We start from the raw sequence: 12,655 nt of genomic DNA on the forward strand, positions 1-12,655 counted from the left end.
GAAATATGCATCAAAGGGCGGAATTGAACTTGCCATCGTCAAACCCTTGCGGGAAGTCCTGATCGAAGCACTGTCCTTCGGGTTCGGGGTCGCAGTACTGGTCCTCAGTTGCTTGGTCGCGGTCGGGAACCTCGTCGTTCACTCCGTGTCCTACGACGCAAACAAACAGACACACAATCAAGCGAAAGAACTAAAAGCCTTTACCGATAGGCTTGAATCGGAAATAATTTAGTTACGGAGTTAGGGGCAATATCTCTGGGTGGTTTCTTAATGGCATAGCTAAAACTATACTAGAAGCAGAGTGGTAAAGTTTCGGGTCAATCGGAGGTCGTTTCGCACATAAAATGACGCGCTAAAGGCGGTTTCAGGGCTCAAACGGGGGTCCAAGGGCTTGTTCGTAAATATCCGAAAAGAGAAAGGGCCTATTTACGATTCCTAGAAATAATCTGAGTATGTTGAAATGTATCGGGTATAACTAGGTTTGTGCACCGAGGGGTTTGGTTTGTAATAATAAAAAGAATGGGGGTCTCATTAGCAAAAGAATAATTAAAGGAGAGGGGGGGGGTTTTCTCTTTGGGAATACAGGAAAAGGGAGGGGGTTATGGGCATAATGCCCTTTTCTTCCTCCTTCCTCCCGCATAGAGCAGAGGAGGGGAGGTGGGGCGCCGGCGCCCGGCCAATCCGGCGGCCAAGGGCCCGGGCGGCTCGGGGTGGAGGGGGGAAAGAGGGAGGGGGGCGCGGGGAACCGGTTCCCGGCCTCACCTCGGCTTGGGGCGCGGTGAGGGAGTGGGCCCACGGTGGGGGGGCGGGCGGCGGCAAGGCCACAGGCGGCGGCGGCGCTGGGGACAGTGGAGGAGGCAAGCGGCGGCGGAGGGAGTTGTGGGGGAGTGAGGGGCTGCGCGAGGGGCCGTTTTATAGCCGGGGAAATGGCGGGGCGGTGGTGGCCGGTGAGGGGCCATTAATGGCGCCTCGGCCGCACGCTGTCGTCGCGACGCGGCGTGGCGGGGAGGGCGCCGAGCTCGCACGCGGTGCTGGGCCGGCACAGGAGCGGCGCGAGCGGCAAGGCGGGGTGCACAGCGGCGGGCGGCGCGGCGAACGGCGGGCGGCGCGGCCGCGTGCGCGCGCGGGGCGGCGTGGCGCGGCCCGGGGCGCAGCGCGTCGCGCGGAGGGCGCAGCACGGCGCGGGCCAGAGCGGGTCGTGGGCACAGCGCAGCGCTCGGCGTGGCCAGGGGCGAGCGCGTGCGCGGCACGGCAGCGCACTGCGTGCGCGCGTGCGGCACGGCCGGGCGGGGCCAGCGCGCAGCGGCGCTCGGGCGCCCGGGGCAGAGCCAGGGGAAAAGAGGGGGGGGGAGGAAGGGAAGAGGGAAAAAGAAAGGAGGAAGGAAAAAGGGAAAGAAAAAAGGAAAAGGGGAGAGAGGGAAAGGAGAGAAAGAAAAAGAGAGAGGGAGGTTGAAAAAAAAAAAAAAAGAAGGAAGGAATGGGAAGGAGAAAAGAAAGGGAGAGGGGAAAAAGGACGCGCCGGCGCCGATCGCGGCGGCGACCGCGGCCGGTCGGCCACGCGCGCGCGGGGGTTCGCTCGCGGCACGAGGAGCGTCGGCGCTACTTGCGGCATTGGTCGCGGCCGGTCGGCCATGCGCGCGGCACGAGGAGAGGAGAAAAGGAGGGGGGTCGCGTCTGTGTTAATTACGGCGGACGGTCGCGTGTGAGCGAGCGATGCGGAACGGAACACGCTCCGGTTAGGGTTTTGGCGTTGAACCGAATCACTCTAGTGCATGATTTTATTGAGTAAATTTTCAGGGCGTTACACGACTCCTCCCCTGCGGCCGCCGTCATCCCCTATCCGCCCGGCAGACAGCGGCTCCACCCCTGCGTCGGACGGCTCCCTCCCCCTCCCCTCCCCCTCCCCCCCGGCGGCGAACCGGCGACCACCCGCTGCTCCCCTGCGGCCTACGGCGTCGGGTCCCCGCTCCTCCGACAGCAGCAGCTTCCCCGCCGGTCGATGCCGTCCCTTGCCCGCCAGGCCGGCAGCGGCTGGCGGCCGACGGCATCCCCTCGTGTCCGTCAACATCCCCTCCCCACCTAGCCGACTGCTCGGGTACATGCACACTCAGAAGCAGAGTATCTAATTTCGCAATAGAATTAGTTCAAATGTCAATTGCTACTGCAGTGGTTTAGGAGGAAGTAGTTTGCTTAGTTCGGCACAGAAGTAGGGTTGCTTATTGCTACTGCTGCGGTGTAGTAGCAAGTTCAATTTCCCTGCTACTGTCCCGTATCTGGTTTAAGCGAACTGAGAAGTATAGTTGCTTTGTTGGGTTTAGCATTTAGTTTAGTGAGCCACTCTATTGGTGTTTGTACATTTTCCATATTGTTCATGGACTATAATAAACATTCTTTGTCCCATGTATTACAGTTTGCAGCCGAGCAATGGGTCACCATTACCGACGTGCGATGCGCGTGTACCAAGGGCTACCTCCGGATGGGGAGACGAGTGAAGAAGACGAACAGCAGGTTCTCGCAGCATATGCAAATGGCCTACTTGCTGGTGCTCATAGCCAGGCCAAGCGGAGCCGTTACAGTGTCAAACGCATCGTGGTCAAGCGAAACATCCGGGAGGGTTGGCATCGGCTGCGTCTTGACTACTTTGACCCCCATAAAGTTTACCCCGACGTATTCTTCCGGAGGAGGTGAGCACAAATGAGCCAATTTTCATTTGTTTCTCATGCCTATGTTGTGACGAGAGTCTGCGTTGACATTTCGTCAAGCTTTTTCCAGGTTTCGTGTGTCACCTAGGCTGTTTTGCTGTGTAGCAGATGCTGTTACTGAGTACGATGACTACTTCAAGGAGAAGGAAAATGCTGCCGGGAAGATGGGATGCCATCCTTACCAGAAGATTGCTGCTTGCTTCAAACTGCTTGCCACCGCCTGCACACCTGATTCTCTGGACCGAGAGTTTCGTATGTCTGGCTCTGTCATTATGGAAAGCTTCAAGCATTTCATCCAGGGTGTGGTTCACCTCTTCGAACAACGCTACTTACGTAGCCCAAATGAGACCGATATACAGGCCTTGCTGCAGGTTGCTGAGGACAGAGGGTTCCCAGGAATGCTTGGAAGCTTAGACTGTATGCATTGGGTATGGGAGAAATGCCCTGTTGCCTGGCACGATGAGCACCGAGGACACACACAGAAGCCAACCATTATACTGGAGGCTGTGGTCGGGCCCGACCTATGGTTTTGGCACGCCTTCTTTGGTCTCCCTGGGTCACTAAACGATATCAACGTTCTCCATAGGTCCCCTGTTTTTGATGACCTCGCCTCTTGTAATGCCCCTGCTGTCAACTTCACCGTGAATGGTCACCATTACGACATGGGGTACTACTTGGCAGATGGCATATACCCGGATTGGGCGACACTAATCAAAGGAGTTCCTAGTCCATTTACTGAGAAGCAGAAGCTCTTCACTTTAAAGCAGTCTGCTTACAGGAAGGATGTCGAGCGAGCATTCGGTGTGCTACAAGCAAAATTTGCAATTGTCAAATGTCCTGCCAGAATGTTCATGGTAGCAGATTTAAAGAACATCATGAGTTGTTGTATTATCCTGCACAACATGGCAGTTGCGGATGAGCGAGGACTTCCGCTGGCGACCATTGACGACTTCGAAGATGCCACTGCACCTGTGCTTCTCCCGAGGAACGTGCCAAGCATACAGACTTTGATAGCAAACCACAGAAAAATCGAAGATCGAGGCATGCATCACCGGCTGCAGGAAGACCTCATGGAGCATGTGTGGAACGAGTGTGGCAGCACCTGGGGTAAGGACAACGGATTGCTCATTGCTTGTTTCTGTTAGGTACATTGCTTGGTTGGTTCAAGTTTTATGCTTTAGATACATTGCTTGGTTGGTTCAAGTTTTATGCTTTAGATACATTGCTTGAGAATTGTGGTATTTTTATAGTGTCTTTGTTTTAACTTGCACACTCTTTATGTTTAATCTCCGTTCATTGTCTCAGCGATTGGACCTGCACTTACTGCAGGGTGTTTCAGGTATATTACTTTTTATCCAGGAAATTTGGAGGGATAAAGGTTCTAAAGTTTTGCCATTAGACATTTGCTTGTAGAAACTGCTATGTCACATGAGACATTTGCTTTTAACCTTTGTCCAAAATTAACTACGTAAATTTGCCTATATTTTTTTTATACAGTTGATGGTATCTATTAATACATTGCTGTACACATATATGTGTTACTTGCGGTTATGGCTTTAATACTTTGGTGAAGTTATGTATACATGAAGTTATGGCTTAAGGGAGAAGTTATTTATTAGGGAGAAGTTCTCTATTACATATGTGTGAAAATGTTTGAGAATTCAGGGAGAAGTTATTTGCTTATATACATAAAGTTAGCTAACAGCTAAAGGGAAAGAAACTTAACAGAATCAGCTTGATAGTGTTTCATGCACTACAATTTTCGCACTGATATAAGTTAGTTCCATGAGCAAATATGTTTTCCCATTTTCCAGGTGCCCAAGCTTGTGTCAATTAGCTTATGAATTCAGCATTCCGAGAATATGCTACTAACCTAGGTTGAAGCATTTCACCATGTTGCGTTCAAGGATATTCATGGAGATCTTTATGATAGCTTGCTGGAATATCTGGAAACAAAGGAATGCATTGATATTTGAGGGCATCACACCATCCATTAACTCCTGGACGTGCCAAGCATACAGACTTTGAGGCCAAGCTGCAATCTCATAGACTGGGTCAGCTCTGAAGTGTCTTTATCTCTGGGGATTGTATCATCCCCATGCTTTGTACAGCTTGTTTTCCTTCTTCTTTTACTAATTTGCCACTTCACGAATTACTGGTTCGTTTGAGGAAAATTGTTGTTGCTATGTAATTTAAGGGTCCAAATTGAGTGTGTTGGGGCCTTCCATGTTAGCTTAAGATTCGATAATGCAAGAGTTCCGGCTTGCTTGCATATCCGAAAAGAGTGACTAGTTGCTTGCATAATGGAAGAATTGCTTTGAAATCACCCAAGTTCGATACAATGTACGAATTACCAAGATCCTGAACCCTGGACATGACTATTTGCGCATGAAACAGTTCACATTGGATAGGAGCAGCACAGAACTTCAAGCAAAACTTGAAAGTAAAGTTACCACACGACTGAAATTACTGAGCTCGGCAGAGTCATCACCATACACCATCTTCATGTTATCCAGGCAAGCACTGAACACTCAAATATATCGTATGTTCAAATCACCATTTCAAAGTTGACAATAGAACATACAGAATAGCAGACCTGCATGATCTTTGTCGACAATAGAACATACAGAATCCAGACAATAGAACACTCAGATAAACATGTATGTAGATAGTAAGTTTGCTCTGACAACAGAGTGCATCAAATAGACATGATCTTTGTCGACTACAGTCCATTCGGAGAACAAGCAAACAAACAAACACAGCCATGAATACACTGCTCCCCGACTGAAATAAAGGTACATGCAAGAAGTACATAGTTCAGCTTGAATAAGGTCTAGTTTGCATTATTGTTGTCCCCCCCTCGCCGGCGCTTCTCTAGGATCTCCCTCTGCATGCCTAAAAAGTACTCACGGGCGACATCAGAGAAGGAGCTAAGATCCATCATCATGATCTTGCTATCATGTTCCAGCCTTTGGTACTCCAATTGCTCGCGCTGGATCCGAGTTTGCTCTTCCTGTAATGCAAGCTGCCGCCGCGTAGATTCTTCCTTTAATGCAAGCTGACGCTCTTGCACCTGCTTGTATTCGCTGGCCCACATAGCTTCTTGCTGGTTTTTCAGTTCCTTGTTCTTGGCCATTTGTTGAAACAATTCAATGCAGGCAGATGATTCGGACGATTGCTTGCCTTCAGAATGTCTCGTTTTTTTGGCTTTGTCTCGACCAATAGGCCTACAAAGCTCCCCTGCTCCAGCATGGAATTCCTGACCTTCTTCAGCATTCGGTGCTTCTCTGTCCCCTGCAGAATCTGCTCCTTTGGTTGCAATCCAATCTTCCCATTTCCTAGTGTTCCTTAGAACAGTCCAGCAATGCATGAACTGGAAAGGCTTGCCAACCTGTCCAAGGAATAGCTGAAGCGCATCTTCGATCTGCAGAAGCAAGTCAGCAACTTAAATTAAGTGCACATGTATGATTACGGGATGGTTGTGCCCTGATAAAAGTATGTTACAAAGTTAGTACCCTGTCTTCTTCAGTTTTCCCACTCTCCCTTCGCCGATCAACCTCCGCCTTTTTACCGCAGAAACGGGCTGTGTCCTTGGAAATGTTATGCCATCGGGTTGCCAAAGAGTCGGGTGTGCGGGGGACTCTGAACTTGTTGTTCTCATTGTAGTACTTGGCAATGCGCTCCCAGTAGGTTTCAGCAGTCTGATAGGCACCAACGATAGGATCTCGGCTCACATTTAGGTATGCGGAGCATAGTGCTTTGTCTTCTGCGGTAGAGTACGACGGACCCCTTGAAGAAGAAGCTTTCGATTTTGTCCTTTTGGTAGAGCGTCGAGGTGGGCTGGGAATTGGCTCATTGAAGGCAGGATGTATGTGCACGCTAGGTTCAGGAAACACAAACTGTTGGGACGCAGTTTGGTTGGGCCAAGCCTGAGGCGACCCAAGTTGTGGGAGCAGGGGAGACAGGTGCAAAGTTGTCATGTCGGAAGAATGCGGTGGCGGCGGCATAGGATCGAGGTCAAAGGCTGGTGTGTATGGTGGGTACTGGGGGGTTTGGTTACCACCACAGAAGGTGTCGGTACGCGCATCCATTGGAGAAGTTGAGCCGGTTGAATGATTTCTGTAACATTGAATGTCAACAACGTACATTAGTACAAGTAAGATGAATAAAGATATCGCAGTCTATGTAAGTAGTGTTCTAAACTAGCAAATGCTGAGTGCAAATCAGGAACATGTTCAGATGAAGAAAATTAATTGCTTTGACCTTTGCCGAAATCAGGTATAGGTGATTGTAAAGGTCAAGTGCATTATACAAATTAGGATACGAATTAGACGCAATTGTCACTTTGATGCAACTGATTCAGTACTTTACAGATTAGTTCCTAATAATGATTTTCGCAGGAGTAGTGACCCAATTTGACAGGGCTACACAAGGAACACAGCTGAACGCAGGAGTAGTGACCCAATTACAACAATGATATTTTTTTATTTAGTGTTCATCATCGTATTTTTCCTATTGAAAACAAGAACTAATAAAATAAATATGAATATAAATTACAAAAATATAATAATACTTTATGTTTTGTAAAAAATAATATGTAAATTTTAGAGAATCATTATATCATCACTCTCGTACACCACACTTATTAGCTGAGAAGGGCATTGGCAAGTGTGTCTCTTGTCTTACGCTAACTACCGAAAGACGGTGACCATTGAAAAAGTACATGTGTAGGAGTAGTGGAGAGTACTATAATTTCAACTGTGTTTTGTGGGTGTGATTTGTGGGGTTGTACTTTGATGCGCAATATAGTATCAGAGAAAAATCTGAATAAGCTTTTGGTTGGGAAGAGTCAATTAGTATTTACTAAAAACTGCAGGCGCGGCGTCCTAACATGGGACCGGTATATTTCTTAAAAGCCATGTTCTTTTCTCATCATGGGCTGTAATGGACTGTCAGTGTTGATATATAACAAAATAGAAAGTTACGATTCTTTTGTACCCTATAAATCCATCCAAATTCTGAGTTTTGCACAAAAGTGAAACTATAAATGGTGTTGCATATAATTTTGATAATGTTCAGTGCACATATTACTATGAGAAAAGATCAACATTACAGGGATCTTTATACCAACTTGATCCAAACGCCAAGCTCCATCAACACCAAGATGAAAAGCTACTAGCGGTATAGTAGATAACCTATGACCAAGACAACAAAATTCTACTAGCTGTCATATAAAGTACGACATACAATCGACAATGTAGACAACAAACTAACTCAACACCCTAAACCTAAACATCCAACCTACTCCCTTCTCGCAGCGGTCACTGCTGCGCGGGGGACACAGCGTGCAGGGGTGCCGCGGCTCTTGGCTCGACGGACGCGCGGTCCCCCGGCGCGCCCGGCGCGACCTAGGGGAGCGGCGGTGCGATTCCAGCTTCGGCGAGAACAAGGGGAAATCAAATCAGAGTGCATAGGTGAGACCATTGACATCGTAACCCACGGATATGTGGAGTTTTGCAACATTCTTATCCGGTCCTTACATGAACTCAAATAAAATCCTAGCTGCTGAGATAGAACTCGGCGCCAGGCGGGAGGAAGGGGGAGCGGAGGACGTAGGTTGCGGCCCGGCATGGCTTGCGTTCCCGAGCTCGAGAGATTTCTCGAGAGCATCTACCGCCTGAGGAGAGAGACGCCCTCACCGAGTGAGACTGAGTCGGATTCGTACCTCGCAGCTGCAGGTGAGGTCGACGAGCTTGAGGCTGAAGGTTGCCGCGGTAGATCTAGTGGAGCTGGTGGCGCCTCGCCGCCGACAGGCTCCTTCCGCCCGGCCCGGTCCTCCGACTCATCATCGCGGGGACGAGCTGATTTCGGAGTGCCGTTGAACCCCTCCTCCTGTAGCGACGCTAGGCCGCCGCCGCCACCGCCGCTGCAGCCGCCGCGCAGTAACTGCCCGTGCGAAGCCCTAGCCTGTCGGTGGCTCAAGTGCTATGCGTCGGTGGCTGGTGCGGGCTGTTGCTACCACTTCAACGGGCTCCTATTTTGCCAAACGGATCCCAACGCTGCTGAGGAGTGGGCCGGACCGCTTTTTTCAAATTGCAAGGCCCGATAGCTTCGCTGCTGATATCAGTCTTAGGGAGAATGAAAGTTGTGGTGTCAGATAGGGAAGTTTTGAAAAAAAAAGTCAGGAAGAGGTAAGTTTAGTAGGATCAAATAGGAAATTTTCTCTATTTAATATTTTAATAAAATAGGGAGGGTATCCGGGCGGAGGGGGCGCGAAGCGTGATCCGGTCGCCGGCAAGTTGCCACCCCACCCTCGTCGCCGGCGCGGGCCTCGGCCACGCGTTACTGGACCTCCTTCTGTTTGGGCCCGGTTGTGCCTGCCAGCTCGGCCCGAAACGGCTGCCTGGGCCCATCGTTACCCAAAGACACGTGGGCCACGCGACCGAACGGCCCAGCATGACATACGTCGAAACGAGACGAAGGAACGGACGGACGACGAGCACCGGAGCACGGGAGAAAAGGTTCGCCACGTTTCTCTGCCGGCCGGGGGCGGGGGAGGCAGGCAGCTCAACCACCGCCGCGGGATCCGTCGGCGCCGAAAGCCGCCGGCCGGCACGTACGGTTCCGGCCTGCCGGCCTACACGTGCGCGCTCTCGGACACGGGCAGGCAGAGGCAGGCACCCGCCGCCGCCGGTGCGGTCCTCTTCCCCGCGCGCACGCATGCCCCTTCCTGATCGATCCATGGATCTATCGTCCCCCACAGCCAAGTCGTGTTCGGCCCGTGCACATGTGATCGCCCGGTGCCCGCTGGCGGATGGGTCGCCCAGTCCGAACGCACATGCGTGCTGGCGGCGGCGCACCGCAGCGCCCAGCAAAAGCGCCGGCGTGGTGGCTCCACGAAGCCCTGCAGGTTTCTCTGGAGCCAAGAACCCCCTCCGCCATGACCCATGCTGCCTTCCCTTGTCGAAAGCAGAAGCGCCGAGTTCGTTCTTGTGCGGTCACGAGGTTGGGGTCACGTCTTACCGTTTTCTTTCTTTTTTTATTTTTTTAAAAGAAGAAGAAAAAGTTCCTTCGCAAAGTTCCACGCCTTTCTTTTTCTCTCTCTTTCGTGTTTTTTCAACTTTTCCCTCCCCTCCTTCAGCACGGATGCAACTGTAGTGGCGGTGGATGGAATGGATCGCGATCGCGACGAGGAACAGGAGCTACACTACACATGCATGGAAGATGGAACCGTCTGGAACCCTCCCCACCGCCGGCCTGGCTTATCAACAGTTGAACCGCAGGCTGTAGCGCATCACGCACATCATACGGTGATGGCTACGGGACTTGGCGATCGAGTGGCTTCGCATCCACGGCAGGCATGCAAGCGATCGATCGCGTGAGGACCGGCCTGACCAAGGGCGGCGGCGAGGCGGGCCCCGCCCAGGGAGCTGTGGGGTTGGCGGCGGGGCCAATCATAGCGCGTCAACCTGCCCGCCCCGCCAGGCCCCACCAGCGCAACCACCTTCCCGGGTCCCACCGTCCCAGCCTATGCTCGAGGTCAAGCAGCTCAGCTGTACGCGCGCACCGGCCATGTTGATCGGGGCGCCCCCCCGGCGATGGGTGACCTGACCGTGCCGCCCCACCCCGCCATCCGGGCATCCAGCTCGTTCACACGCGCGCGCACAGCTCCCTGCCATCCCGAGACGACGCGCAGGATCAAATGCGCGCTCATAACTTCGAGCTGACGGGGACATGCATGATCTGCTACACACACTGGCACATCCCCATTGCACTCGCACCGTGCGATTCGAAATCCAGCCCATCGCACTACGCATAGATTCAAATTATGGAAGTAGGCTGCGCCTGCCGCCTGGGACAAAGAATCTCAATAATTAAGACAATGCCTTTTAATTAACAAAATCCGAAACAAATCGATCCGACCTTTCATTTTAAAATGCTTGTTGGCTCCAGAAGCATCGGAGATCATTTGGCAGCACTGGCCACGCGAATGGCGCGACCCCCCGTGGAGATGCTCGCATCGCAGAAGCGGCTACCAACTAGAGCCCCGTTCAGATGCACTCCAAATTTCAAATTTTTACACTCTTTCTCCATCACATTAATTTTGGGACACATGCATGAAGCAGTAAATATATGTAAAAAAAATAACTAATTGCACAGTTTAATTGTACATCACGAGACGAATCTTTTGAGCCTAATTAGTTCGTGATTAGATAAAATTTGTCAAATACAAACGAAAGCGCTACAGTATCACTATTGCAACTTTGTTGCAATCTAAACAAGGGCTAGAGCCACAGCTACGGCCAGACGCGCAGCTGGACCTGGACGGGGCATGCAGCATGCTCGATTCGGCAAAGCGACACGGCCACATGCCCGCACCGGATCGCCGCGCCGCTGTCGCCGTCCAACCCCGCGGGATATGACGGCATCCCGTTCGTCACGAATGACCGGCCTGCCCCTGCCGAGTCGCACGGGCCCGAGTCCCCGTCCCGGCTGCCCTCGGCGGCAGGTCACGCGACGCGCCGCCGCCCCACGCGCGTCCGCGTCGTCGTCAACTTGCGCGCGCGCTCGGCTCCGGCCGCCAGCCCGGCGGCGCCGCGCGGGTCGGTGTCGCCGCGCCGGGCCGGGTGTCGCCGTGGCCTGTTCGAGGGAGATTTTTCCCCCGGAAAGACAAGGTTTGGACGGTTCGTCTTCCGTGCGGCGCGAAGCGTTGGATCGCGGACTCGGTCGACGACTCGACGTACGGCGCCGGCTACTCAACTGCACGCGATCGCGGGGGGATTATGGCTTGACGTGTCTGCAATGCAAAAACTGTTCTAGTCTCTTCTCGAAAGTTCGTTCATGGGTTGAATTATTCGTACTAGGATATGTGAAATGGCTAATTATTAGTAGCACGTTGTTTTTTTAGGAAGGTGCCGAACGTCATGTACATAAATACTGACCTTTTGAAGGCACCACATGCGGGTCGCCTTGAATGGAACCGGTGAAAAAAATATTACTATTAATTCTTGTAATAAATCTTGAAAAAATATCAGCACCTAGGATGATCAGAAAATGCTCATCTAGAAAGAAAGAAAAAACTATTTGTCTATACTTGTATACACTGCAACACTTGTTTTCTACACAGTCGTGGCTTATACATGCAAAATGCTCGAGAGCGAGTCCATCTCCCGTCGTCGTTGACCTCAGCTCATGGCTTTCGAATCCACGGGGTAGATACACGCCAGAGCAATTAAACACGAGTCGTGGGCTCGGAAAAGTTGATGCAGGAGGGGTGAGGGAGACGCGCCGAGGCTATTCCTGACATTTCGCGCGCTGCGCCTGCACGCCGTCGCAGCTAGCGCTAGTGGCCTCCGGAGCGAGAAGGCGGAGCCAGCTAGACGGACGTTGACTGGCAGCGATGCTATTTGCTATGACCCGTCATGGCTTAATGACGAGCGCGAGAGGTAGTTAATCGGTTGCTAGCGCATTCATTGAGGCCAACTTTTAAAAATAATTACTTTTGACCGCCCGGCGCGCGCGGCGTCAAACCGCCCCCGCCATAAAGCTCACCCTTGTCTCTTGCGGAACCCGTGAGGCGGCCGACGCGTCCGTGCCGCCGCTTTCGCGGTAATATCTCTCCCTGCCCAATCTCATCGTGCACTTATTGTAAATTTATGATCACTTATCACCTGAACAAGTTACTCAATCTGAGAAGTTACTGTAGTTTTTTCAGCTAGGTTAGTTTAGCTTGTGCCTTAAGGTTAAGCCAGGCTCTATCGTGCCGGGAAAATAAAGTATGAAATTTAAATATTAAGCAAAAAGTCATCGAGCTGGCGCGGCATGTACACGCGGCGATAAGCAGCAGGATGCCCATGATATAATAGCTTATCCGTACAGGGATTATCCCAACCCTGCCTGTCTAATGACCTATTCCCGGCGGCATGACCAGTGATCACACCCTCTTTGGGCTC

The 12,655-nt window shown here is 51.7% G+C and overlaps 1 protein-coding gene across 1 annotated transcript; it reads left to right on the plus strand.

The window, feature by feature from the left end:
• Positions 1–2,448: 2,448 nt before the first annotated feature.
• Positions 2,449–3,847, plus strand: LOC112884977. Its single transcript, XM_025950639.1, has 2 exons — positions 2,449–2,684; positions 2,773–3,847. Exons 1-2 carry the CDS (start codon positions 2,449–2,451, stop codon positions 3,845–3,847), a joined length of 1,311 nt encoding a protein of 436 aa, XP_025806424.1.
• The last annotated feature ends 8,808 nt before the right edge of the window (positions 3,848–12,655 follow it).

The sequence above is a fragment of the Panicum hallii genome, chromosome 1 (genome assembly GCF_002211085.1).
Source record: "Panicum hallii strain FIL2 chromosome 1, PHallii_v3.1, whole genome shotgun sequence".
NCBI classification, from domain to species: Eukaryota; Viridiplantae; Streptophyta; class Magnoliopsida; order Poales; family Poaceae; genus Panicum; species Panicum hallii.

What these genes read in the sequence shown, in the direction of transcription:
- LOC112884977 (XM_025950639.1), top strand. Translation starts at nt 2,449, where the DNA reads ATGCGCGTGTACCAAGGGCTACCTCCGGATGGGGAGACGAGTGAAGAA. An exon ending in GACGTATTCTTCCGGAGGAG is followed by an intron (nt 2,685 to 2,772) that starts GTGAGCACAAAT and finishes AGCTTTTTCCAG; the next exon opens with GTTTCGTGTGTCACCTAGGC.